Raw genomic sequence first — 24,160 nt, forward strand, 5'->3', positions numbered from 1 at the left:
CTGCCCTGCCCTGCCCTGCCCCTGCCCCTCCACAGGGCAGGCAGCCCCTCAGGGAGCCCACGCAGCACAGGCTTGGCCGCAGACCCGCGAGGTCAGCCGCTGCCTGAGCTAAGGTCCAGGCCCGGGACGCCACTCCCAGGCGGGAAGCAGAGGCGTGCCCTTTGACCTGTGGCCTGTGGGGCCTGCAGGGCCCAGTGCCCTGAGGAAGACAAAGGCAGGACCCGATGGGTGTTCCTGGAGCATCACCCCAGGAATGGCCCCCACCCGGTGGCACCGGTGCCGGCTCCCAGCTTCATCACATGCCCTCGAGGGAGCTGCCGCAGCGACGGCCTGGAGGTCCCAGCGGGGTGGGTCCCAGCTCCACAGGACCCCCCCCTTCCCTGAGCTCTGCAACACCTGCTCCCCACCTTGCGCTGCTTCCTGCGACCATCACCACCTCAGAGCCCCCCGCCTTTCCAGCCAGCGCCCTTCCTTAAGCTGTTACCCTAACTAACCCGGTTTCTGCTTTCCTGGTGCAGCACCCGGCTCATCTTGGCCCCCTGGCTCCCAGCCGTGCTGCTGAGGCATCTCCGGAGCCTGTCGGGCTCGTCCAGTTACGGACGCCAACAGCGAGGCAGCCGGGGAGGCCGCTCTGGGGGTGAGATAGCAAAGACGCCTGGGCCCGGGGCGGAGGCCGACCGCGGAGGCGTGCTGCGGGCTTTGCCAAACAGAACAAATCCTAGCGGTCTTGCAGATTGGCAGAGAGAACCAGCACTTGCCACGTCAGTGACTGTCTGGCACGTGCCAAGGTGTGCGCATTGCTCTTGCAGGTGTGTCACTGGGGTCGTCACGCTACACCCTCACAACCTGCCCCCCTCCTGTTCACGTGTGTTAAGTACTTCACCACTGCATCTTCCCATCAGGGATGCACTTTGCCTTTGGATTGCCATCCGGGCAAGGGAGAGGATGTTCCAGACTCCTACCTGGCCCTCCTACCTTATCAGCCCCTGCCCCACGGGTCAGCGTGGAGTCCATGTGGGCATCCTACCAGTTGTCATGCCCGTTTCAATGGCACATTCAGACGGGGGACCTGTGGCCGCACGTTGACAAGCGTTACCTGGCACCTGATCACGATCGGCCCTCCTGGACGAGTAGTCCAGGGGCACTGCGGACCTCTGGCACTTGGTAAGCACTCAGAACCAGTAGGGATTACACCGGTGGTGTTTCCTGGGCAGTCACCCTAACAAACGGCTGCAGGTACCCCTAGAGTGCCGAGGTTGGGACTCCGTGGATGTGCAGGCCCTCCCTCCAGCGAAGATGCTGGGTCTGTGAATTGGTTTTCAACCGGAATACAGGTGAGAGGCTGGGCCCCTCGATTGTGGTGACCACGTTGGGCTTTTAGGACCCTGACCATTAGCACTCCTCAAGGAAAAATGTCCTAAGGACTGTTTGGCTCCCAAAGGGGTCTTGATGCCTAGTCAGACCCCGGAGGGCACACCTTCTGTTCCAGGGAAGGCACCTAATATCTATAAAACGACCCCAAGTGCTCTCCCCTGACATTTCCTGTGAGCTCCTGACACCACGGTGCAGCTCAGGCCACCGGGGGCCCCAAGCTCGCGGAGGCCAGGGTCCTGCCCAGGCCGCCCTGCTCTCACTCGCTGCACGCCCGCGCAGGCAGTAATTAATGCCTCTGGCCACAGCGCTGACGTTTTATCATGTCCCAGAACATTTCATTCTCAAACGTTTGTTCCAAAAAATACTTTATTTATTAAACAATATATCCATAATCTATAAGGTGATCCAAAAATACAGATATACATCTTTACGTTATTTAATAAAAAGATTTACAATAGTATCTTTCCTTTACAAAGGGAACATAGATAATTCCTTGAAAATAAAATGTAACATTCGTGTTAAAGCTGCATTATCTTTTTGGATGAAATGTGGTAAAAATGAACACCACAAAATACATTTGTAGAAAGAAAGAAGCTTCATAGAACTCTCTCCTAACGAGAACATTTTTCTTAGACTTCCTGTTTTTGAAACTCCTCTCAGCACAGGGAACGAGGACCAGTCACGGCTCACTAACAATTGAGGAAAACTTTCCATGTCCAAGGCGCACGGTAAGGGTCCAAACTGTGGCTGTGGCCACACGAGGAAGCTGCTCTTCGGACAGTGCTCTGGCTCGAAGCCGTCCCCGCCAAGGGCCCCCAGCTCCAGGACAGGAGGCAGAGGGCCACGTGGCCCCTGCGATGGGCCCGGAGTGCACCTGGCCATCGTCCCCACGCGAGCCAGCAAACCCCTCTGTTACTGCGCGCACCACTGTGTCTTGCGCGCCTGCTGCCCTGCGCGGACCAGAAGCCACCAGGTTCCCGTGGTCACGGCCAGTCTCCTCTCACGCCCGCCTGCCCGGGGACCCCAGGCTGCACTGTGGGGACAGTCTCATGGGCCTTGGCTCAGGGTCTCCACCCCACCAGCAGCTCCACCAGCACAGCCAGGGACGTGGGGGCTCAGTTGAACTACTTTTCTAAGTGCAGCATGTGTTCTCCTACAGGAAGCGAGAGGCTCTCCGTCAAACCGCCGACGGCTACCCTAGCACGGAGAACAGGAACACGCCGAGCCCCCTGCGCAAGGCTCTCCTTCCCTACAGGTAAACCTGGCAGCCACTGAGGGCCCACACCCTCGGCTCAGCTATGGCTGCAAGGGGGACCTCTGGGGCCAGCCCGGACCCCCCTCTACCCCAGGAACAGGGCTCTGCAGCCGCCCGGGGCACACCTGGTGCCTGGCAGGCAGACGGGGGCGGGTGGGAATCACCCCGGACGCAGGCGGCCGGGCCTCAGGGCGTGGTGCCAGCCATCCCTGCGGGGCTAGAGCCAGGCCGGGGGCAGGACATCTTTCCCAAGCAAGCATCCGTCCCCACGTGTCGCTCTGACTTGCAGACAGCATCCACAGGCAGGGAGGGCAGCCGGTCGGCGCCACAGCCCAAACGGCCTCGCAGGGAAAGGACCTTCCTACTTGGCCCGCGCCATGCCCTCTCCAAAGCATGACTTTACCGACAAAGTAAACGCTAGAAACAGGTAGGCACAGAAACCTGAAAAGGAAAGGTGGGCCCCTGGGCTGTTACACGGTCACGGGAGAACACAGGCTCCGCGGGGATGCCGCCCGTCCCTCCTGCCAAAGAGCGAGGCCTGGAAGCCAGGTGCCGCCCGAGCCCGCCCATGCCCCGCACCCCCTCAGTCACCGGCTGTGCTGCGACCACGCGCTGGGAGGTGTTGAAGATGCAGGGCAGCATCAAGCGGGCCTCCCAAGAAGTATCGCAAACCGTGTATTGCTGTGCTCTCCACAAAAACTGGTAAGAGAGTGAAGAAAACACTTTTCCTCAATTTATTCCCCACGATCTTTAAACACCTGTGTTAACAAAGAGCTAAGTTACTAAGTACAAACGAGCCTGGTTTTCAGCGGCAGTGAGACCGAGGTGCTGGTGGCGGCCGGCGCTCCTCCGGGCCCCCGCCCCTTGTCTCTGCACGGCAGGAAGGCATCAGGCCCGCGACGGAAAGGGCTGCCCTCTCCAAACCGACCCCCCTGCCACCAACTGGAGGCAAGGCCTGCTCCTGGCGCGCTCGGGAAGGACGGCAGGACGGCACAGCTGGCGCAGGCTGACCCGCCAACAAACAGGCGCAGGCGCCAGCCGGGCCCCCGCCGCCCTCTGCCGCCCCAGGTAATGTCCCAGCTGTCCTTGACCGACAGGAGCTGGTCGGCGAGGGGCGGCCCGTCCAGGACGCAGCCCCCAGGCGCCCCTGTGCCCGGAGAAACATCAGAGAACAGGAGAAGCGCGCGGGGAAGCAGACCACTGGAGGCGCGTTCCGGAGGCCTCCTCAGAAAGGGACCAGGTTCCTCTTCATTGGGGAATTCTGCATCGCCACCCTACCTCCTGGACTTCTCTTCCTGGCTTGGGGACAGAAACAGGTTTCCCTCGTTCCTCAGGACTCCCTGGACTCCTCTACACGTAGGCTGAGGGTCTGAGAGTCCGGAACGCTCCCAGGAGTCCCGCTACGCACCATCACAAATGGATCTCAACACACCAAACGTATGCGATGTCCCCCAACTATTACCTAAAACACGGTTCAAAATTGATTCAGTGAATGCATATTAAACAAAACACACTGTGGTTTCCTAGCTTCATTCCAGAATTGCCGTGGCACGAGAAATTCACAAATCGCATCACATAATTGTCGTCCCCGCGGACACAAGCTGCTGAGCGGTGTGTGACAGGACAGGTTTAAAATCAGCTCTTACTGGACTGGACGCACTTCACGTACACACAGACCCACTATCTTCATGCTATTATGATAATTTCATCTTCACAGTAAAAACGTGGGGAATTCCCAGAGAAACGGAGCATCAGCCGTCTGTCACACGTCTCCTGCGGGCGGGTCACGGCAACGACCGCCCGGGGGGTGCTAATGAAGAGCCGTTTACTCCAGAAGGTAAAACCCTCACGGAGGGAACTGGGAGTCTGGACGGAAAAGGCAGTGCACAGTGGAGCGGAGCCCCCTCCCCCAGGGAGCGCCCGTCCTCCCGGGCAGGCCGCGGGCTCCGGCGGGCGCAGAGCTCGGACGCAGAAGATGCCCTCCAGCAAGGCCTCGCGGGGACAGATGTGCGCGTGGGGGAGCCGGGGGGCAGCCCCAGGACGCCCTCGCCCCAGCTGCGGAGGGGCGGCTCGGCGTGCCCGCCACGCTTGGCGCGGGGCCTGTACAAAGTCTGAAGGGTGAAGTCACTGCGGCAAGTCCCCGGGAGATCGCTCCTCGTGCAAACAGGGCTCAGATGATTCTTGTTTGTCTTAGGAAGCATCCAGAATTACAACTGGCCACTGAGATTTTAAATATTGTTTGAAACAAGGTAGTTTTAAAACGAAGAGAAAATATTGCAACACGAAGACGGAATATGTTAACTCGCTCTTCTGATCTGAGCACCAGACTTATTTCTTCTTCCTCCTCTCCTGAACGCAGCGTGGACAGAACCTGGGGAGAGAGGCACAGTGAGCAGCCGTGTGCGCGCAGACGCCCCAGCCCACCTGCCCGGGCACCCCGGGGGACCCGTGACCGTGCCAGGGGACGGCGCGCACTGCACGCGGCCCTCCAGTCGGGAGCCCCCCGGGGAACCCCCAGCAAGTCCCCCTCACCAGCACATGTTCTGAGCTGACCATCAATGAGCAACACTGTTCCTATGCATGAACGCTCCTCGCGATCAAGTTACTTGGTCCCTTGTGTGCTCATGCGGTCGCCAGCGATGGAAGTGGAGGCCACACCCACAGTGGCGCCGGCAGACCAGAGGTGCTGGCGCCCGAGCCCGGAGGCCGGCCAGCAGGGACCCCGGAGACCGCATGGTCGGCAAGTGCTCCCTGGTGGCCCGGGGCAAGCGGGGGTCAGCGTCTCAGACACGGGGCGGGGCGGCCCTCGGTCACTCCCGGACCCTGGCGGCTGGCAGTGACCCTAGGGGACGTTCCAGCTGCCCTCCAGCTCCGCCCTCCTAGCTCCCGATGCAGGAGGCCCGGAGGCGGCTGATGTGTACGTGACGGCGCCCACCCAGGCCCCGGCCGCCACTCCGTGTCTGGTCCGTGCCATTGAGCGAGCGCTGAGCGCGCCGCCGCTGCCCGGAGGAAGCAAAGCTCCCCCAGTGCACATGCTCACATGCAGGCTCATGCCGCAAGAACATGTCAGAGCTGGAATCTTACTTAACAGGGAAGAAGCCTGACACACTGTGTTTCTGGAAAGACCCCAGAGAAACACGGAGTTAGATAGCAGGGGTGGGGCCCCCCTGGCCTCCCCGGCCCTGGTGGTCCTGCCCCGCTCCTGGCCCACGGTGGGTGGACCCCATCTACACGGCCCTCCCAAGAACAAAATGACTTTCTGTCGCCTACCGACTCTTCCGCCCAGGAGTTCCACAAACAGCCCAAACCCATGTCCAAACTCAAGTCAAATCTCCCCACCTTGTGCCCTACCACGAGCCACACCTGCCCCTGGCTGGGCCAGCAGCCCCCTGCTCAGGTTCCCGGACCCAGCTGCAGGGCACTGTCAGGGGCGCGTCCCATCACTGCCCGGACTCCCAGAGGTGACCCGGTGTCAGGACCGCATGTGGCTGCCGGACCTGTGAGCGCCCCCTCTGCCGTCGCTCACGGACTGTCCTCCAGGGGTTTCTCATCTCCTCCATCCACACGCACACGCAAACACGGAAAACCAGATTCCCGAGATTTCATTTTAGGACGTATGTCCATCTTAACCACAGGAAAATAAAACCTGGTTTTTATTTAAACAAAATCTCAAGAACAACACAAAACCTGCTACTGCCACTGAATCCAAGGCTCAGGAACAGAAGGTGCTCAAGTGCTCTGCACACCAACTATGCAGAAGCCCCGCAGCGGGTTCCCGGCCTGTGCCCAGGTGTGGACTTGTCCTAATGCTCATGCTCTTCACCTTTTCCCAAAAATTCTCCAGGGAAAAGAGCTCCTCATCTCACGCTTCTATTTAAGAGTATCGCTGCCTCAATTGGAGGAGTCAGAACAGCGGTTCTCTAGAAGAATAAGGCTAGCATCGTAAGAGGCTGCGCGCAGGTGAGGTGGGCAGCAGATGCCCCTCCACGGGCTCAGCCCCAGGAACCAGGAGTGCTGCACCCGCAGTGCCCGAGGCCACAACCCAGGCCTGGAGGGACCAGCGTGCAGGACACCCCGCAGGCAGGAAGCGCAGCGCCCCATACTCACCATTTTCCTTTGGGTTTTGTGGTCAGATCCACACAGGCGAAGTGAAACCACTCAATAGGACACTGCAGGGCAGAGGGGAGAGCCGCAGTGAGGACGGACGTGGACGGCAACACTCCCCACCCCGTCCCCGCGGGGGCAGTGCCTCAACCCAGGCCTGTGCCCAGCGCCCACACTCACGTCCGGGTTGTCACAGCCTATCATCTCCCCGTAGGACACCTGGTGGCACAGGCAGTAGGTGGGCTCGTTTGGGTCCACAGGCATGTCCAGCACATCAGAGGGATGTACAGACAGGATGGTGTCAGTGAACTCTGACCTGCAGGGAAACCACAGCTGTGAGCAGCAGGGGGTGGGGGTGGTACACAACAAGATGCGACGCAGAGGCACCCCAGAGGGTGGGGGGAAGCACTCACCACGGGGCACTGGGGTTTGGTCCCACTCTGGGGACAGGAACCCATTCCCATCTCGTCCCTCCCTCTGGACAGGACCTACTCCCGTGGCTCCGCGCCCAACCCCCCAGGCCCGCCCCCCCAGTGTCTCAGGGGCCCTGTCCCCCGGGGCAGCCACAGACCCCTCACCAGCTGCCAGGGGTCGACACTTGAGAACCCTGGACCCCAACCCAAGCTGGTCTGGTCGCATACCCGGTATACGTGCTCACGCACCTGCACCCCAAGACCTGGAAGCCACCAGATACCTGCCCCATTCCTGGAGCTGTACGTCCTGGAAGCCCCCTCCCACCCCCCAGCCGCCCACCTGCCAGCAGGCCACTTCTGACCACATGTCGCCGTCACCCCGCCCTCCCCGTGACGCAGGCCTGTTGCTGCCCCCTCCCCACAGCCCCCTAGGTCACTAACCCGCGGCCCAGCCCATGCCTCCCTCCGCGTGGGCTGCCCCCAGCCCTGCAGCCAAGCAGGTGGGAGGGCGCACGGGTGTTCGCCGTGTCACAGCGGGCAGGGCTGGGGCGTCACTCTTCCATGATTCAGGAGCCGGCTGCAGGGGAACGTCGACACTGTGCTCCAATCAGCCAAGAAAGGAAACCCTCCCTACCTCACCCTCCAGAACCAAGAGCACACGCGTAATTCCAAACACAACTGTGGGGAAACACACCGGGTTCACACCGAGAACTTGGAGGGGAGGCTGAGAAACCCAGCAGGCCGCAACCATCACGCCGGTGACAAGCCTGCTTCTCCCATGCGGCCCGTCTAGAAACGCTGTCTCCCCACCATCAGACGCCCAGGCTCAGCCACACGCCACCAGGCCGCCGGCCCCGTGGGGCACCCCTCCACTCCACGTTGCCCCCCAGGGTACCCCCCAGCTGTCCTCTGTGGGAGCACCCCCTGCCCGGGGTGAGTGTTGCCCACTGGACTAAGCGATGCCCCTGAAGGCCCCAGAGCCTGGGGGAGCCTCTTGCCTCTACAGGCGAGCTGCTCTCGTCTCTGGGAACACACAGGACTTGCTCTCTTTATCTGAAATCTGCCCGCATCACAGACGTACGCTGCTCCATCCGCACGCTCCCAGGCCGCGGGCTCCCCTCCGGCCTACGACGGGGTTTGCTCCGTTTTCTGCCAAACCTACGGAGAGTGCATCTCGCCCCCGCTGGCCCGCGTCCTGCCCATCGGGGGCTCTTCCTCCCCGGGACTCACCTGGACGATCAACCAACCTGCCGCGGGGTCCCCCACAGATGCACGCAGGTGCGCGCCCTCCGGGTGCCGACCACGCTTCAGCCGCTCTGCGGGCTCCGCTCGCGAAGCTTCACACAATGTTCACACCACAGCTGACACCTGACCTGAGCGCCCGTCCCCGGGCTCAAGGCACCAGCCCACCGGGGGGAGGCCTCGGGGTGGCCCTCGGGCACTTCTCCAGTCTCCCCTGGGGCGCTCTGGGGTGGAGCGTGGAGGGGGCCCCAGGAGGTCCCAGGAAGAAGGCCTTCCCCGCTTTCCTGGCAGGCTGCAGCCCCCACGTCCACAGCCCTGGCCACCACGCTCCGGCCCTGCGGGGCGCAGGCCGAGTTCCCCGGACACTGGGCATCCCTCATCCTGAGCAGTGCCAGGGGCCACCCGTGCCTCAAACTCCTGATGTGATTCCCAAGCACAAGCTGGAACCGGACGTCCGGGCAGGCCCCACACCTTCACACTCCCCTCATGTCAGCGAGCCCGTCTGGCTTGTGCCAGCATCCAGTGACAGCACTGCCACTCGGGGGCACCGCGCAGAAGGGCCAGGTCCGGCCCGACCTGCCGAGGAGCTCTGCAAACATCCCCCCCGACGTCCCCCTTCTCAGCCGCGGCCAGCCCGACAGGAAGGCTGGGGAAGCAGCGGCCGAGCCATCCACCTCCTCAGGGCCGTCAGACAGTGGTCAGCGACGCACACCCCGGCCCGTCTGCATCCGGGAGAGCCGCGCGCCCGGCCGCCTCAGCATGGGCACGTAGCCGGCGGCAAGCCGTGCGGGTCACTGGGCGGCCTGAGGAACGGCCTGGGGCACGCGCCTCTGGGAGGCTCCAACCCCACCAAGAGCCGGGCCTCCTTCCCTGCAGGCGAAGCCCTGCTGACGAGGCCAATGAGGCCGCCTGCTGTCTCCAGAAACTACCGGGCCTTTGGGGTCTCATCAGCGAGGGGCGGGCCGACTAGAACCTCCTGCGCCAAGTCAGGAACACAAGCCCCGTCAGCTGCTAAGACCACATTTTAAAGACACTGGAGAGCTGTGGACGACAAGGGCCAGATGTGTGACGGCCGAGGGGGGCCCATAGCCACACCTGGGCTTAGCCAAGGGCCAGCGGCCCTCTGGGCGCCACCCTGAGCCAGCATGGCCACAGACACCAGGGCAGCAGCGACCCCACAGCCCATCCACTGAACCCAGGGGCTGTTCAGAGGCTGCAGAGGCTGAGCACGGGTCCTTGCCGTGTTCTCGGGGAGGCGGCCTGCCTCTGGCCTAGCCAGCCTCCTCCTCCTGACCCGCGCCAACCGAGAAACTGTGCAGGCAGGACACGAGAAAGGAAAGCCAAGCACCACCAGAGCACTGACCAGCCACACAGGCCGCCTTCCGGGAAGAAAAAGAAACCGTGCGTTCTCATCAGGAACTGGGGAGGGCCTCCCCTCATGAGGCCTTTGACGCAGAAGGGACTGGGCCCGGGAACAGGGCTCCCAGCCTCCCTGCTGCGGTTTGCCTGGACCAAAAGCAAAATAAATGCCTCCTGGGCAGGGAGCTCACCCCGTGTGTTCCTCTTACCTCCAAACTGAGATGCTAAAAGCTACAGGACGAGAAAGGAGCAGGAAAACCTGGCTAAAACCCCGAGAGGCTGGCTAGCAGGAGCAGAGGCATCAATGACCTGCAGTGAAAATCCGCAGACGCGAGCTTTAAGTATCTGTTGCAGGAAAAATACGAGTAAGATGAATGCAAATATAGACCCTTTACAGAAAGGAACTAAAATCTACAAAAAAAGGAATCCAGTGGATAATCTAGAACAGAAAACGACAACGTACGAAGCACCACACCATCGGTCTCCTCCCTGTGTAACTGCTCCCAGTGGCCACCATGGCACGGGCCCAGCAGCCCTGTGCACAGCAGGTCCCGCGGCCCCGCGGCCAACAACACCCCGCCAACCAGTTCTAGCAGGTGCACGCACGCGACCAGGTGTCTCCAGTCAGAGATCAAGCAAATCCCCCGAGGAAACGAGGAAGCGCGCCATCCACATGTTTAGTAAAGATGTACACTCGCCAGGTTTCCCATCTCGTCAACAAAATCAAAAGTCTGGGAAACGCTAGGAGACAAAACAGTCCAGGTTCTTCAAAAGGAAAATTGTGGAAAAAGAAAGGGATGGAGAAAAACTCACACATGAAGGATTTACGGAGCTTATCTAAAAGAGAAAAGAAAAAAATACCCACTTCTGACCACACAGCACAACAGGCACGACTGGCCCTCCCGCTGTGAACCAACCAGAAAACGACACAGCACATGGCGCAGCTGTTCCCAGACGTTGGAAGAGGCGGCAGGCAGCAGGACTGCCACCCTCAGAGAAGGTAAACAAACAAAGTGGGCCCTGCCATCACCTCAGCTTCCCACGCCTCAGGTCACCAGCAGGAACACCAGACACAGCACGGGTGTCCAGAAATGAGGGAAAGGCCTCAAGTTCCAGGAGAGGCTTCTGGAATCTGGTGGCAAGGTGCCAGAAAGGAAGAAGGTAAAGCGGATGTGCTCCAAAAATCTGCAAAGGCATCCCTTTGAGGTTTTCACAAAACTAAGCTGTGCACAGGGTGGGATCCCATGAGTCCAGGCAGAGAATGCAGGGGAGCTAGGAGCGAACTGCCACAGCTCACATGCACGTGCCACAACATTTCTGCTCTACCCGGCCAGCATGGCGAGGCCTCAATCAGTTCAAAAGGTGTCCCGAGGAGAACCCAGAAGGGTTACACTGTGGGTTACACCGTAGCAGTACAACTTAGCTAACCTTAGAGAAAGGCTACCCTAACCTAGGGGTTGGCACGATACAGCCTGCAGTTAACTGGATGTTTTTTTGTTTTTGTTTTTTTTTTAAAAAAAAGCTTTTATTCATTTGAGAGAGGGAGAGAGAAGACAAGCAAGGAGGAGGGGCAAAGGAAGAGGGAGAAGCAGACTTCCCACTGAGCCGGGAGCCTGACATGGGGCTGGATCCCAGGACCCTGAGATCATGACCTGAGCCAAAGGCAGACACTTAACCAACTCAGCCACTCAGGGCCCCTAACTGGATGTTTCTGTAAATAAAGTTTTTTTTGAATTTATTTATGATAGTCACAGAGAGAGAGAGAGAGAGAGAGAGAGAGGCAGAGACACAGGCAGAGGGAGAAGCAGGCTCCATGCACCGGGAGCCTGACGTGGAATTCAATCCCGGGTCTCCAGGATCGAGCCCTGGGCCAAAGGCAGGCGCTAAACCGCTGCGCCACCCAGGGATCCCTATAAATAAAGTTTTATTGAAACAGCCACATGATACATCACACAGCTACATATTTTCTGAGGACACCTGAGTGGCTCAGTCAGTTAAGCGACTGCCTTTGGCTCAGGTCACGATCTCAGGGTCTTAGGATCCAGCCCCACATCACATCAAGGTCCCTGCTCAGCAGGGGGTCTGCTTCTCCTTTTCCCTCTGCTCTTCCTCCCTGCTTGTGTTCCCTCTCTCTCAAATAAAAAATCCTAAAAGGTGTGTGGGGGAGTGTCCCTGGGTGGCTCAGCAGTTGGGCTCCTGCCTTTGGCCCAGAACGTGATCCTGGTGTCCCGGGATCGAGTCCCACATCGGGCTCCCTGCATGGAGCCTGCTTCTCCCTCTGCCTGTGTCTCTGCCTCTCTTGCTGTGTCTCTCATGAATAAATAAATAAAAATCTTAAAAAAAAAATCAACATCCATTAAATGAAGACAACAAATCCAGATAGTCAACAATATAACATTCATAATGACTAACGTCCAAAAGAAAAAATTACTAGATATGTGAAGAAGCAAGAAAATATGACTTGGTTTAAATCAGCCAGTAGAAACAGACCTGCCAAACTATTCAAACTGTGTATGTTAAATATGTAAAGCTTTTTCCATGTCAACCATACCTTAATAAATGGGTTTTTTAAGAAAGAAAGACACATACTTGGAAATAAATAGATTCAGAAAAGATGATCTTTCAAAAGCTACTATAAACATTTATGTTCAAAGACGTAAAAAAAATAAAAATGTGGGCTCTGGGTGGCTCAGGGGTTGAGTGTCTGCCTTTGGCTCAGATAGTCATCCTGGGGTCCTGGGATCAAGTCCCATATCAGGCTCCCCTGCTTCTCCCTCTGCCTCTCTGGGTCTCTCATGAATAAATAAAATATTTCAAAATATATATATATATAAATGTAACATAAGTAGAAAGTAAAATTAAATAGATAGATAGATAGAACTTCCTTACAAGAGAATCTCTTATGTGGAATATTCACTAAAGAAAACTACAAAGAAAAAAGACTTGAAAATAAAGTAATAGAAACTATCCAAACAGAAACACAGAAAGAAAACCACTGACCAAAAAAATGAGCACAGCCTCAGTGAACTGTGGGAAAATAGCAAGCTAACATACATGTAATTGGAGTCCCAGGGATGCCTGGGTGGCTCAGCAGTTGAGCACCTGCCTTTAGCTCAGGGCGTGATCCTGGGGTCCTGGGATCAAGTACCACATCGGGCTCTCTGCATGGAGCCTGCTTCTCCTGTCTCTGACTAATAAAAATCTTAAAAAAAAAAAAAAAAAAAAAAACTTGTGGCCGGTTCTTACATTAAACATGAAGTAACATAATATTATTTGAAGTCCAGTGTGTTAAGTTTATGAACAGTCTTTAAAATGGAATACGAAAAAAAAAATCCCAAAAAATACTTGATTAATCTAAAAGAAGACACTAAGAGATGACACGATGACACAGGCAACTCACAGCAAGAGGATAAATTCAAATCCAATCATATTCAGTAATTATGCTTTATCTGAGTACTCTATTGCAGTGAAAAATCAGAGATTGTCAGATTAGATAAAAAAGCAAGACTCAATTTTGCTGACCTCAAGAAACCCACTCTAAATACAAACACATAAATATGTTGAAAGTAGAAGAATGAAACAGGAAAAAGATACACATGCAAAAACTCATCATAAGACAACTGGAGTGACTATCATATATCAGACCAAGTAGACTTCCAAACAAAGACTATTACAAGGAATAAATAAAAGAAAAAATTTCGTTAACAATGAAGGTGTCAAGGTATTTTTAGAAAACCCTAAATGTGTATGTATCAACAAATAACAGAGCTTTTAAATGCGTAAAGCAAAAACTGGCAGAATGGAAAAATAGACAAATCCATAGTTAGAGTTGGAGATTTCAACACTCTTCCCTTAGTAATTTATGAATCAAGTAAACAGAATACAAGTAAGGACCCAGAAGATCAACAAAACTACCAACCAAGCTGTCTGACTGACACCTGCAGAACACTCCACCAAAAACAGCAAAACATGACATTCTTTTCAAGGGTATAGAGAACATACAAAAAGGACCATAAACCATAACACATGTCTAATCAATTTCAGAGAATATTTATTACATGATGTTCTCTGATCATAGCAGAATTTAAAAATTGAAATCCGAAAAGTTATCTGGAAAATCCCAAATCATCCAGAAGCTGAGAACATACATCTATATAAGCTATTAGTCAAAGAAAATCACCAAGGAAATTTTAAAAGATTTTGAATGGAACAAAAATAAAAATACCGCATATCCAAATTTGTGGGATATGCTAAAATAGTAATTACATTCAACAATAATTAGAAGAAAATGTATAGCTTTAATACCTATACCAAAAAAAAAGAGTAAAGTATGAAAATCATCGATCTAAGCTACTTCCTTAAAAAGCCAGAAAAAGAAAAGCAAAATAAATTCAAGCAGTGGGAAGGAAAAAATAAAATGAGCAGTAATAGGGGCACCTGGGTGGTTTAGTCAGTTAAGCATCTGACACTTGATTTCAGCTCACATCACAATCTCAGAGTCACAAGATTGAGCCCGGTGTTGGGCTCTGCACTGGGCGTGGAGCCTGCTTAAGATTCTCTCTCCAGGGATCCCTGGGTGGCTCAGTGGTTGAGCATCGCCTTCAGCTCAGGGGATGATCCTGGAGACCCGGGATCGAGTCCCACATCAGGCTCCCTGCAAGGAGCCTGCTTCTCCCTCTGCCTGTGTCTCTGCCTCTCTCTGTCTCTCTGTTTCTCTCATGAATAAGTAAAATCTGTAAAAAAAAAAAAAAAAGATTCTCTCTCCCTTGCCCTCTGCCCCTCCCCACTAAAAATAAATGAGCAGAAATCAGTGAAAGAGAAAAACATAAGAGAAAAAATATAAAAACCAATAAAACCAAACTCTAATTCTCTGTAAAGATCAAGATGAGAGAAGACAAATTATCAACATCAGGTCTAAAAAGAGGAATCATCAGTACAGATCCTTCAACAGAAAGACAATCATGTAATATCATGAGGAACTTGATATCAATAACTCTGACTTATATAAAACTACCAATTCCTTGAAAGACACAGATTACCAAAACTGACTCAAGAAGAAACAGAAAGGCTGAATAGTCCTATAACTTAAAAAAAAAAAAACAAAACAAAACTGAATACAGCATTAAAGGATAAACTTAAAATAAGATTTTATGGTATGTGAATTATTCCTTAATAAAGTTAAACTTAAAGATAAAAAGAGAAAGAGCAAGATTCAACTATAGTGTCAAGAAATGCACATGTTGGGGACTAAACATCAAAGAATGGAAATAGGACATAGTCTGGGTCATGTTTACTTGGGGCAGAGGAAGGAGGATGTGATTCCAACAGGGCACACGAAGTGCTTCTGGCTGCAGTCAATGACAGACGAGGATGTGCCGCAGAGCAATTCATTAAACTACAAGTCTGTTCTGCATTTGTACACTGCAAGCTGGCATTTGGGGTTTTTCTTAAAAGTTTAAACACCAGGCTTAAGAACCAAAACTCCCCTTTTTTGTCAAGAACTGACTGTGAGACGCCTAGGGGGCTCAGCAGTTGAATGTCTGCCTTTGGCTCAGGGCATGACCCTGGGGTCCTGGGATGGAGCCTGCTTTTCCCTCTGCCTGTGTCTCTGCCCCTCTCGTGCGCGTGCTCTCTCTCTCTCTCTCTCTCTCTGTCTCTCATGAACAAACAAAACTAAAAGTATAAATAAAATAATAAAATTAAAACAAAACAAAATAAAATAAACTGACTCTCAGATCTCCCCCTGTGAAAACCACCTCCACAGAAGCCACCGGGTGCTTACTGTTTTCTCTGTACTCTAAAAATCACTTCTGAAAAAAGTAAAAATTACTTCCATGAAGAGACACAAAGAGTTTGGGGGTGGGGGTAGCAGGTAGGAGAAAGCTTTAAATGAAATATTCTGAAGTTCAAGGTAAATGACACAAATATTTAATAAATGCAGTCATGCAACTTGGTAACAAATATATCCAAAATATATATTTATACATAAAACAATGAATAGCTATCTATTTAGCTACTAAAGCATGGCTTAGCCTGAACTGTCAATAAATACAGTGTCGCTTAAAAGGCAGGACACACAGTGGCTAAGGCGTGGATTGTGGAATCGGACCGCCCAGGGCAAAGCCAGCTCCTCCGCACTCGAGCTGTAAAACCTGGGGCGGATCCCTCTCCCTGGGAGCCCTGGGGAGCTGGAACCGGCACTGGGAAAGCACGCAGAACTACACCCACCGCGGGCATGCAGAAGCCACTTCCTCGCTGTTAGCTGCCACTGGTGTTTCTAGATGCTACGGAAATACTAATGCTAAGTGATCTTTGGGGAGAAAGAGACAAAGAAAAGAGCCTCTCACCCTCCTTTATGCTTCTTTTTCTTTGGAGTATCTTCCTCTGAGGTCCTCCTGCCACGACCCCGGGAGCCCCTTTTTTCTTTCTGAGCTCGACCTTCTGAAAGACAACAAACATCCCAATTCTCTTCACCCCAATTCTCTTCACATTCTAATGCAGGATCAAAGTCACTCAAATATATTTACCGAATGTTCCTAACATATTCATCACCAAAATTCTTCAAAACTCCATAGATGACAGTATCAAAATAAAGAAAAATTAACAGATTTACTTTTTAAGCCTCGTCCTCCAGAGCTTTCAAAGTCACTGCCCTCCATCTTGTCCTTCAGATCCGCTTCGAAGCGTGCCAGGTCTGCATCCAGCCTTCGAATGTGTTTATCCACCTGTGCAAAAGGATGCTCACAAGTCTTACTTAAAAATGAGAGCAAGACACCTCAAGAATCACAAATGGAAATCAACCAGGAAGCCCTTTCTTGCCCTTTAACTGGGTTTTTAATTAAGAAAACTCCTAAAAGGGATGCCTGGGTGGTTCACCAGTTGAGTGTCTGCCTTCAGCTCAGGGCATGATCCTGGGGTCCTGGGATGAAACCTCGGGCTCCCCAGAGGGAGCCCGCCTCTGTGTCTCTCTCATGAATAAATAAATAAAGTTTACAATTATATAGGACACCCCAATGCCTGCTTCCTCCAGAAGCATCCCTCTATCAAAGCCTAACCCCCTCCACTTCAAATACACCATTTCTGAGCAGCTGGTCCCTTCCCGCGTGACAGGGAGGAGCCCGGGCCCTCAGCTGTCCCCCGGCCCCCCAGCCCCCCACCTCCTCACCATCTCATAGGTCTGCATGGCCAGCTGCACCTTATCATCACTGTACTCCTTACACTTGCTGTAGGCACTCTGGATCTTCTGCAGGTGCTCCACGCGCTGGTCTGGAGAAAGCGTCTTCACAGTAGATATATACTCTGCAGCGAGGATGTCGATCTCTGCCTTCTTATCTGATAGAGAAATGAGGGAAAAGCTAATCCCTGTAAGAGATTCCACGATAACAAGTGAAGCTTAACAATGCCAAGTTGCAGCAAAGAAGGGGCTGACTGAACTCTGAAACGCCGCTGGTGGGAGCATGGTGGTACAGCCATCGCACAACCCAGGATGTTGCGGAGTATAACTGCCATCCCAGAGAGTAAGCATTGTGACATCTCCAACTCCCAATGGTCCCTGTTTGAATAACAAATTTCATGCTCACCTTAGCTACAACAACCCGGCTTTTAAGTACACACCCTAGATTTAGGATACATATGGAAACACATTCATAAGTGCAGAGACCATGAAATGAGCCAAATGAGCAATCTACAGTAAAACACACCAAGAAGCTGTGGTCCATTCACACAGCAAAACACTACCCAGCACCAAGCAGCACAACTACTATTATACATAGCAACGTGGATTAATCCCATAAAAGGTGGCACTGAGACAGAAAAGCAAGACACAAAGGACAACATGCTGTGAGATTCCATTGATACTAAGGGCAGACACATACAACTGTGAACTCTCTGGTTTAGGGAGGTGAGAACACGTGTTGCAGGTGGAAACTCAGGGTGGAAGTCCCCGGGGGAGGGTCACAGAGGGCCCCAGGCACCACAGGCTCCATCCTCCGTCTAGGGAGAAGTTTGCAAAGTTGGATTTGTTAGGCAATTTATAAACATACATGCTTACTCCTGAACAGAAACACTGTATTTCATAACAAAAGAATTCTCTGTGTTTGCTACTCAGAAGCCACAGCTATTCTGATCTTACAAAACATGTGCAAGGCACAATGACTGGAAAATCACTCATAACCAAGCACATCACCATGATACATGAAGCCACAGGGACAAAGGGCAGCCCAGAAGCTGCTAAACAGGAGAGGAAGATCTCCCATATATAAAGGATGAGGAATCCAAACAGCATCTGATTTCTCCCGGGCATCACAGAATCTGGGAGACAATGTGGCAGTGCCTTCCACATGCGGAGGGAAGATGATGGTCAATCTGGAATTCTATACCCAGCTAAACTGTTCATCCAGGAGGAGACCAGGACAAGCATGTTTTCACACGTACAGGATCTTAAGAAAGCTACCTTCCCACATACCCTTTTTTCAGGAAACTACTGGAAAAAAGTATCCAATAAGACAAAGGAGCACATCAAGAGAAAGGATGTTTACAACACAGGAATCGGGGTCCTGCACCAAAGATGAGCAGAGGCAGGGCCTGTGCCACAGCCTGAGAAACAACCAGCCCAGACAAGACCGACAAGACTGGAGTCTCCAGGAGAAAGGTCTGAGTGTAGAGAGCAAACCTGGAACGGGCAGATAACCTGTGCAGCAGACACAATGAAAATGTGGAATGTGTACGGAATGTGGAAAACAAAGCGATTATGAACTCCGAGAAAAATACAGGTATTCAAGAGAGGTCACATCAGCATAGCCCGTGATGCATCCCAGCTGCAAACCAGATCCACGGAGTCCTGAAGGAAACTCCATCCCTGGGATGCCTGGGTGGCTCAGCAGTGAGCCTCTGCCTTTGGCCCAGGGCGTGACCCCCGGGTCCTGGGATCGAGTCCCACATTGGGCTCCCCATAGGGAGCCTGTTTCTCCCTCTGCCTATTGCCTCTGCCTCTCTCTCTCTATCATGAATAAATAAAATTTAAAAAAAAATAACAAAGGAAACACCATCCCTGATCTACCGCAGATTCAGATTCTAAGCCACAATGCCAGGAGGGGCGGGAGGAGGCGGGAAGCAAACCTTCATGTTCCACGATAACAAAAAAAAGCCCAAAGCAAAAGGGAAACAAAGTAAGAAACAGCAGCAAAAATAGGATGTTTAGAAACCGAGAGCTAAATACCAGGAGGTCGCAAAGTACTATCTGTTTAAACTATCTGTACGTAGTTCGAAACCAGAAAACCTTTTAAAAGGAAGGGAAAGGGGGATCCCTAGGTGGCTCAGCAGTTTAGCGCCTGCCTTTGGCCCAGGGCGCGATCCTGGAGTCCCGGGATCGAGTCCTGCGTCGGGCTCCTTGCATGGAGCCTGCTTCTCCCTCCTCCTGTGTCTTTGCCTCTCTCTCTCTCTATGTCTGTCATAAATAAATAAATAACTCTTTAAAAATAAATAAATAAAAATAAAAGGAAGAGAAAGTAACGAGGAACGGATGATGGTCGTAAAGATGCTACAGGGAGGTGTGCTAAAACCCAAGAAATGAAGTCTAATTTTAAAGTGTCAGCACTCTCCATTAGACGCTACCCAATGCCCAACGCCGAAGGCCAGGCTCCAGCCCCACTGCCCTGGGAGACCAGGGCCACCCCCAGTATCCTGGTGCCAACTCTCCCCAGCTGTCAGAGCCCACCAGGGGCTGCGCTACAAGGCCCGGACCTACCTTCTGTCCTCTGGTCCAGCTCTCGCATAAGCTGGAAGTTCCTCTGAAGTTCACACGGAAGGTTCTCAATGCCTAAAACAAAGAGACATGTACTTGTCAGTAGCGGGACAAAAGCCGCCTTGCAGACTTTACATCTAAAGTCAACAAATAATAATCTGACTTCATTTTCTGTTTCTGCTAGGATTCGGGGAACAGAAGGATTAGGGTATATTTTGTGGAGAATGAGTACGATACTGGTGAGACTGACAGGCTTGAGGGACTGTCAGAGCTGGAAACGTGAGAGGACTTACCCGAGAGCTGCAAGCAGAAGCAGGGAAGGTGACCCATGTGACTTTTCCACCCCACACTCCCAGCCAGTCCTCCCCTCTCGATACCCCAGCAAAATCCTGAGGTCTGTTGGGTCCTTGCCCCGCTTTAGTCTGACACCCGCAGCATGAGGTGGCACAGGCAGTGCCATGTGGCAGACTCCATGCCTGGTCGGACACAGTCTCTCTAAGCTACGCAATACAGCGGGCGGTGGCCACGCAGCAGCTGGGCACTGCAGTGGGGCTGCTCTGCTCCAGGCACTGAACTTCTGATTTGCTCAAGGTTAATTAATTTCCAGTGAAACAGACCAGGCTGGACCGCACCCTGGAGGACCTCTCCCTGCCCTGTTTTGCCCACTGCACTGCCCTTCTCCTGCTCCAGGCCAACCTCCCAGCCTGCCTGCATAGCCTCGATGGGCACGACCTGGGCTCCTGTGCCCGGGGCCAACCCCCCTCTACTGTCCCCAGCTTCCATCAATCATTATAGAGCAAAATCTAGTTTTCCAAGGCTACTGCTTAAAGGTGCCCAGCTCACCGGGAGAACGGCACAAAGTCCCTCCACGAGGCGCCTCCAGGCTGGGCGCAGACCTCCCTGTTCTGTCCTACCCTGGGCTCTGTGGGACAGTGCCACCTCGGCTCTCTCACAACCTGCTGGGCTCCTTCATGGAGCTTAATCTGCTGTGATTAAAAAAATCAGCTTGCCTCCTTTGAAAGTTAAGTTCCAGGAAAATGAGGCTCGAGGCGAGGCTACTTTCACGGCACACAGCAGGTGCTCAAAAATCAAGCCGCACGTCCAGTCTGAGCCTCGGCACAGGTGCCCCGTGCAGGATGCAATCACCTGCGGGGCAGGTACCGACAGGCCCGGGCAAGCCCCAGTGCTCCGTGCTCCCCGCAGACAGCTCAGCACGGGGCGCGTGGCCTCCCGGGCTCGGGTTGGGCTGGGCGACCACGCTGGGGGCAGGGGCTCCCTCCCGAGTGTCCTGTCCGCGGCTGCAGGAGCGGGTCCCGAGCGGCCGGTCCCGATGACCGATGGCCGTGTATGTACCCCACGCACTCCCCGAGCAGTACAGCGCTGCAGCGCACCCGGCCCGGCCCGCCCCACCCCGGGGCCGTCCCCAGCCAGCGCCGGGCCGGCGGGGACCAGGGCGTGACCCCGACGGGCTCCTTGGCCGCTGCGGCCTGCACTGTCCTCTGTGAGGCCAGGGAGGAAACCATCCGCGCAGGAGCTGTCCGGAGGCTCCAGGCCGAGCTGCACGAGCTGCGGCGGGCGCAGGACCCCCCAGGTCTGCCCGCGCTGAGCCTCCCCGCCCGGTGACACCCGGACCAGCCCCGCCGCAAGCGCCCTCCCAACGCCGCGCGGCACAGGCGCACCCCGGGGGCCTCCGCGCGCCACGGCCGCCCCCCAAGTCCCCGGGCCGGAGCCCCCAGGCCCGGCGCCGCGTCCGAGGGGGGCGGGGCTCGACCACCTGCCCCGGACCGCGCTGCGGGGGCGGGGCCGGGCCAGCGGAGGAGGCCGAGAGGGACGGGGTTGGGGCCGGGAGCCGGGCCGGGCCCGGGACGGCGGAGGGCGGGGCGGGCGGGGCGGGCGGGGCGGGCGCTGCGGCCGGGGCGGGGGCGGGGCCGGGGGCGGGGGCGGGGCCTGGTCACGCGAGCCCCGCCCCGCGCCCGCCGGCCCCGCCCCTCCGTGACGCACCTGGAATTGGCGCGGCCGTGACGGTGGGACCCCGCGCCGCGCCCCCCGCGCGCATCTCCTCGCGGCCCCGCCCCGCCCGCGCGCGCCCCCGCCGCCCTCGCCGCCGCCGGCCCGCCCCTGCCCCCCCGCGAGCCCTCGGGGTCCGCGCGCGGCGCCTGGTGCCCGCGGGGCGCGGCTGGCGGGGGGGCTCGGGGCGCGGGCGCCGGGCCCGAGGGCCGCGAGGGGCGCTTACTGTCCAGGTAGTGCTCCAAGTACATGGCGGTCGCCATCTTCGTCCGCGGCCGCGCTCCGGGTCTGCGCGGGCGGGCGGCGCCGCGAGGGGCGGAGGCGGGGCCGGCGCGCTCACTATTAATGAAGCTCGGGCGCTGATTGGCCCTCTGGAGGGGCGGGCCGCCGTCGGGACACGCCCCCGGACTTCCGGCCGCCGGGCTGCGCGCGCGGCTTCGCGCGGGCGCGGGGAGCGGGGCCTGCGGGTCGGCGGGGCGCCCTCCGCCCCTCGCAGCGCGGCCGCCGGCCCTGCCCGCGGGCCCCGGAGCCCCGCCCGCCCCGCTCCCCCGGCAGCTGCTCCGGCGGCGAGCGGGGTCCCGGGCGGCCGGCGGGCGGCGCACGTGCAGGCGCAGGGCAGGCGCAGGTGCAGGCGCAGGTGCAGGTGCAGGCGCAGGTGCAGGTGCAGGCGGCGCGGGGCCGGGGCCTCCCGGGTGCCTCCCCCGCCTGGCGCGCCCCGGCCGTGCCGTCGCCGCGTCCTGGGTGCAGACGCGTGTGGAGACGGGGAGCCCGTTCGTGAGCTCCGCCAAGCCCGCCAAATACCAACACATGGAGCCCCCGCTTTGCCGACATTGCGGCCCCTGAAAATCCCAATCTCCTTGGGAGCCGGCGATGCCCGACCCCGGACCCAGGCCCGTCGGCTGGGCGTCCGCCCGGGGCCCGGGGCTCGGGCAGGTGCACACGTGCCCACGGCGCACCCCGCCCTCGGCCCAAGCCTGCTGTTTTCCTTGGCTCCGTAGACTTTAGAAATAGAGCAGTTCCAGGTTCACAGGGAAATCGAGAAACGGGGTTCCTCATACCCCAGACACACGCGCACGGGCCCATGACAAGCACGTGCACTGTGGCACGTTTATTATGACTGATCGGTAACACGGATACGTTATTATCACATAAGCCCCATAGTTTGGGTCGGGGCCCGCTGTGCGCCCCCTGGGCCCCACCGGCGTCTGACGACCCGGATCCGCCCTACAGCCAACGGGACGGACGGTCGCCGCGCCCCGCCTTCCCGGCAGCCCCGCAAGCGCTCCCCTCTCTCTGCGCTTTTCCCCTTTCCTGAGTCTCGTGGAGTTGGGGTCGCACAGACTTCAGGTCGCTTCCACGGAGTGAAAGGCATTTAGGTCTCCTCCACGCTCTTCTGTGGCTTCACGGCTCATCTCTTCTTAATGCTGCGTAACACTTGATGGGCTGGATGGGCCACGGTTTACCCGTTCACCTACGGAGGGACACCTTGGTTGTCTCCAAGTTTGGGCAATTACGAGTAAAGCTACTATAATCACTGTTGTGCAGGTTTTTGTGTGCAAATTCCTTTGGTTGAATACGAAGAAGTGTAAGACTGTCTAGGTTTGTGGGAAACCACCAAACTGTCTTCCAAAATGGCCCCATCCCCTTTCATCACCACCAGCGAAGAAGAGTTCCCATTGCTCACGTCCTCACTAACATTCGCTGTCAGTGTCCCTGATTTTGACCGTTCTGATAGGTGTGGAGAGATGGGTCATCATTCTATTTGCCGTTCCCTGATGAGCATCTTCTCACACGTGTACTTGTCATCTATTATCTTCTTTGGTGAGCTGTCCATAACGTTTGCCCATGTCTTATATATTTTTTTTAAAAAAAGATGTATTTACTTTAGAGGAGTTGGGGGGGGGGTGGGCAGAGGGGATGCAGACTCCCCACTGAGCATGGAGCCCAATGCAGGGCCAGATACTGCGACCCTGAGATCACAACCTGAGTTGAAACCAAGAGTCAGATGCTAAACCAACGGAGCCACCCAGGCACCCCATAACTTTTGCTCATTTTTTAAATTGGGCTTTTGGTTATCTCACTGATGAATCATCATATTATCCATTTTTCTACTATGTGCTTTTTTTTTCTTAGATTTTATTCATTTATTCATGAAAGACACAGAGAGAGGCAGAGGGAGAAGAAGGCTCCCTGTAGGGAGCCCGATGTGGGACCCGATCCTGGAACCCCGGATCATGACCTGAGCCAAAGGCAACCACCCAACCGCTAGGCCACCCAGGCGCCCCCTACTATTTACCTTTTTTTTTTTTTTTTAAGATTTTATTTACCCATTCATAGAGACACACACAGAGAGAGGCAGAGACACAGGCAGAGGGAGAAGCAGGCTCCCTGCAGGGAGCCTGATGTGGGACTCAATCCCGGGTCTCCAGGATCAAGCCCCGGGGTGAAGGTGGCGCTAAACCGTTGAGCCACCTGGGCTGCCCACTATTTACCTTTTTAATTTAATACTCTTCACAAACATCTGGCCATGTTTTATTCAATTCTACTTTATTCTATTCACTATATTTCATTGCATTGGTGTGCCATATTTTAACAATAGATGTACAATAATTTTTGTTTCCAGTTTTCATTAGCATAAAAACGCCCTGGTGAACATTTATGCAT

The 24,160-nt window shown here is 55.2% G+C and overlaps 1 protein-coding gene across 1 annotated transcript; it reads right to left on the reverse strand.

The window, feature by feature from the left end:
- Positions 1 to 4,143: 4,143 nt before the first annotated feature.
- Positions 4,144 to 21,793, reverse strand: ING5 (inhibitor of growth family member 5). Its single transcript, XM_055300047.1, has 8 exons — positions 21,723 to 21,793; positions 19,493 to 19,564; positions 16,913 to 17,079; positions 16,361 to 16,472; positions 16,095 to 16,188; positions 6,914 to 7,049; positions 6,737 to 6,798; positions 4,144 to 5,000 (listed from the first exon to the last, which is right to left on the reverse strand). Exons 1-8 carry the CDS (start codon positions 21,757 to 21,759, stop codon positions 4,958 to 4,960), a joined length of 723 nt encoding a protein of 240 aa, XP_055156022.1. The 5' UTR covers positions 21,760 to 21,793; the 3' UTR covers positions 4,144 to 4,957.
- Positions 21,794 to 24,160: the final 2,367 nt, after the last annotated feature.

The sequence above is a fragment of the Nyctereutes procyonoides genome, unplaced genomic scaffold (assembly GCF_905146905.1).
Source record: "Nyctereutes procyonoides isolate TBG_1078 unplaced genomic scaffold, NYPRO_anot_genome, whole genome shotgun sequence".
Lineage (NCBI taxonomy): Eukaryota > Metazoa > Chordata > Mammalia > Carnivora > Canidae > Nyctereutes > Nyctereutes procyonoides.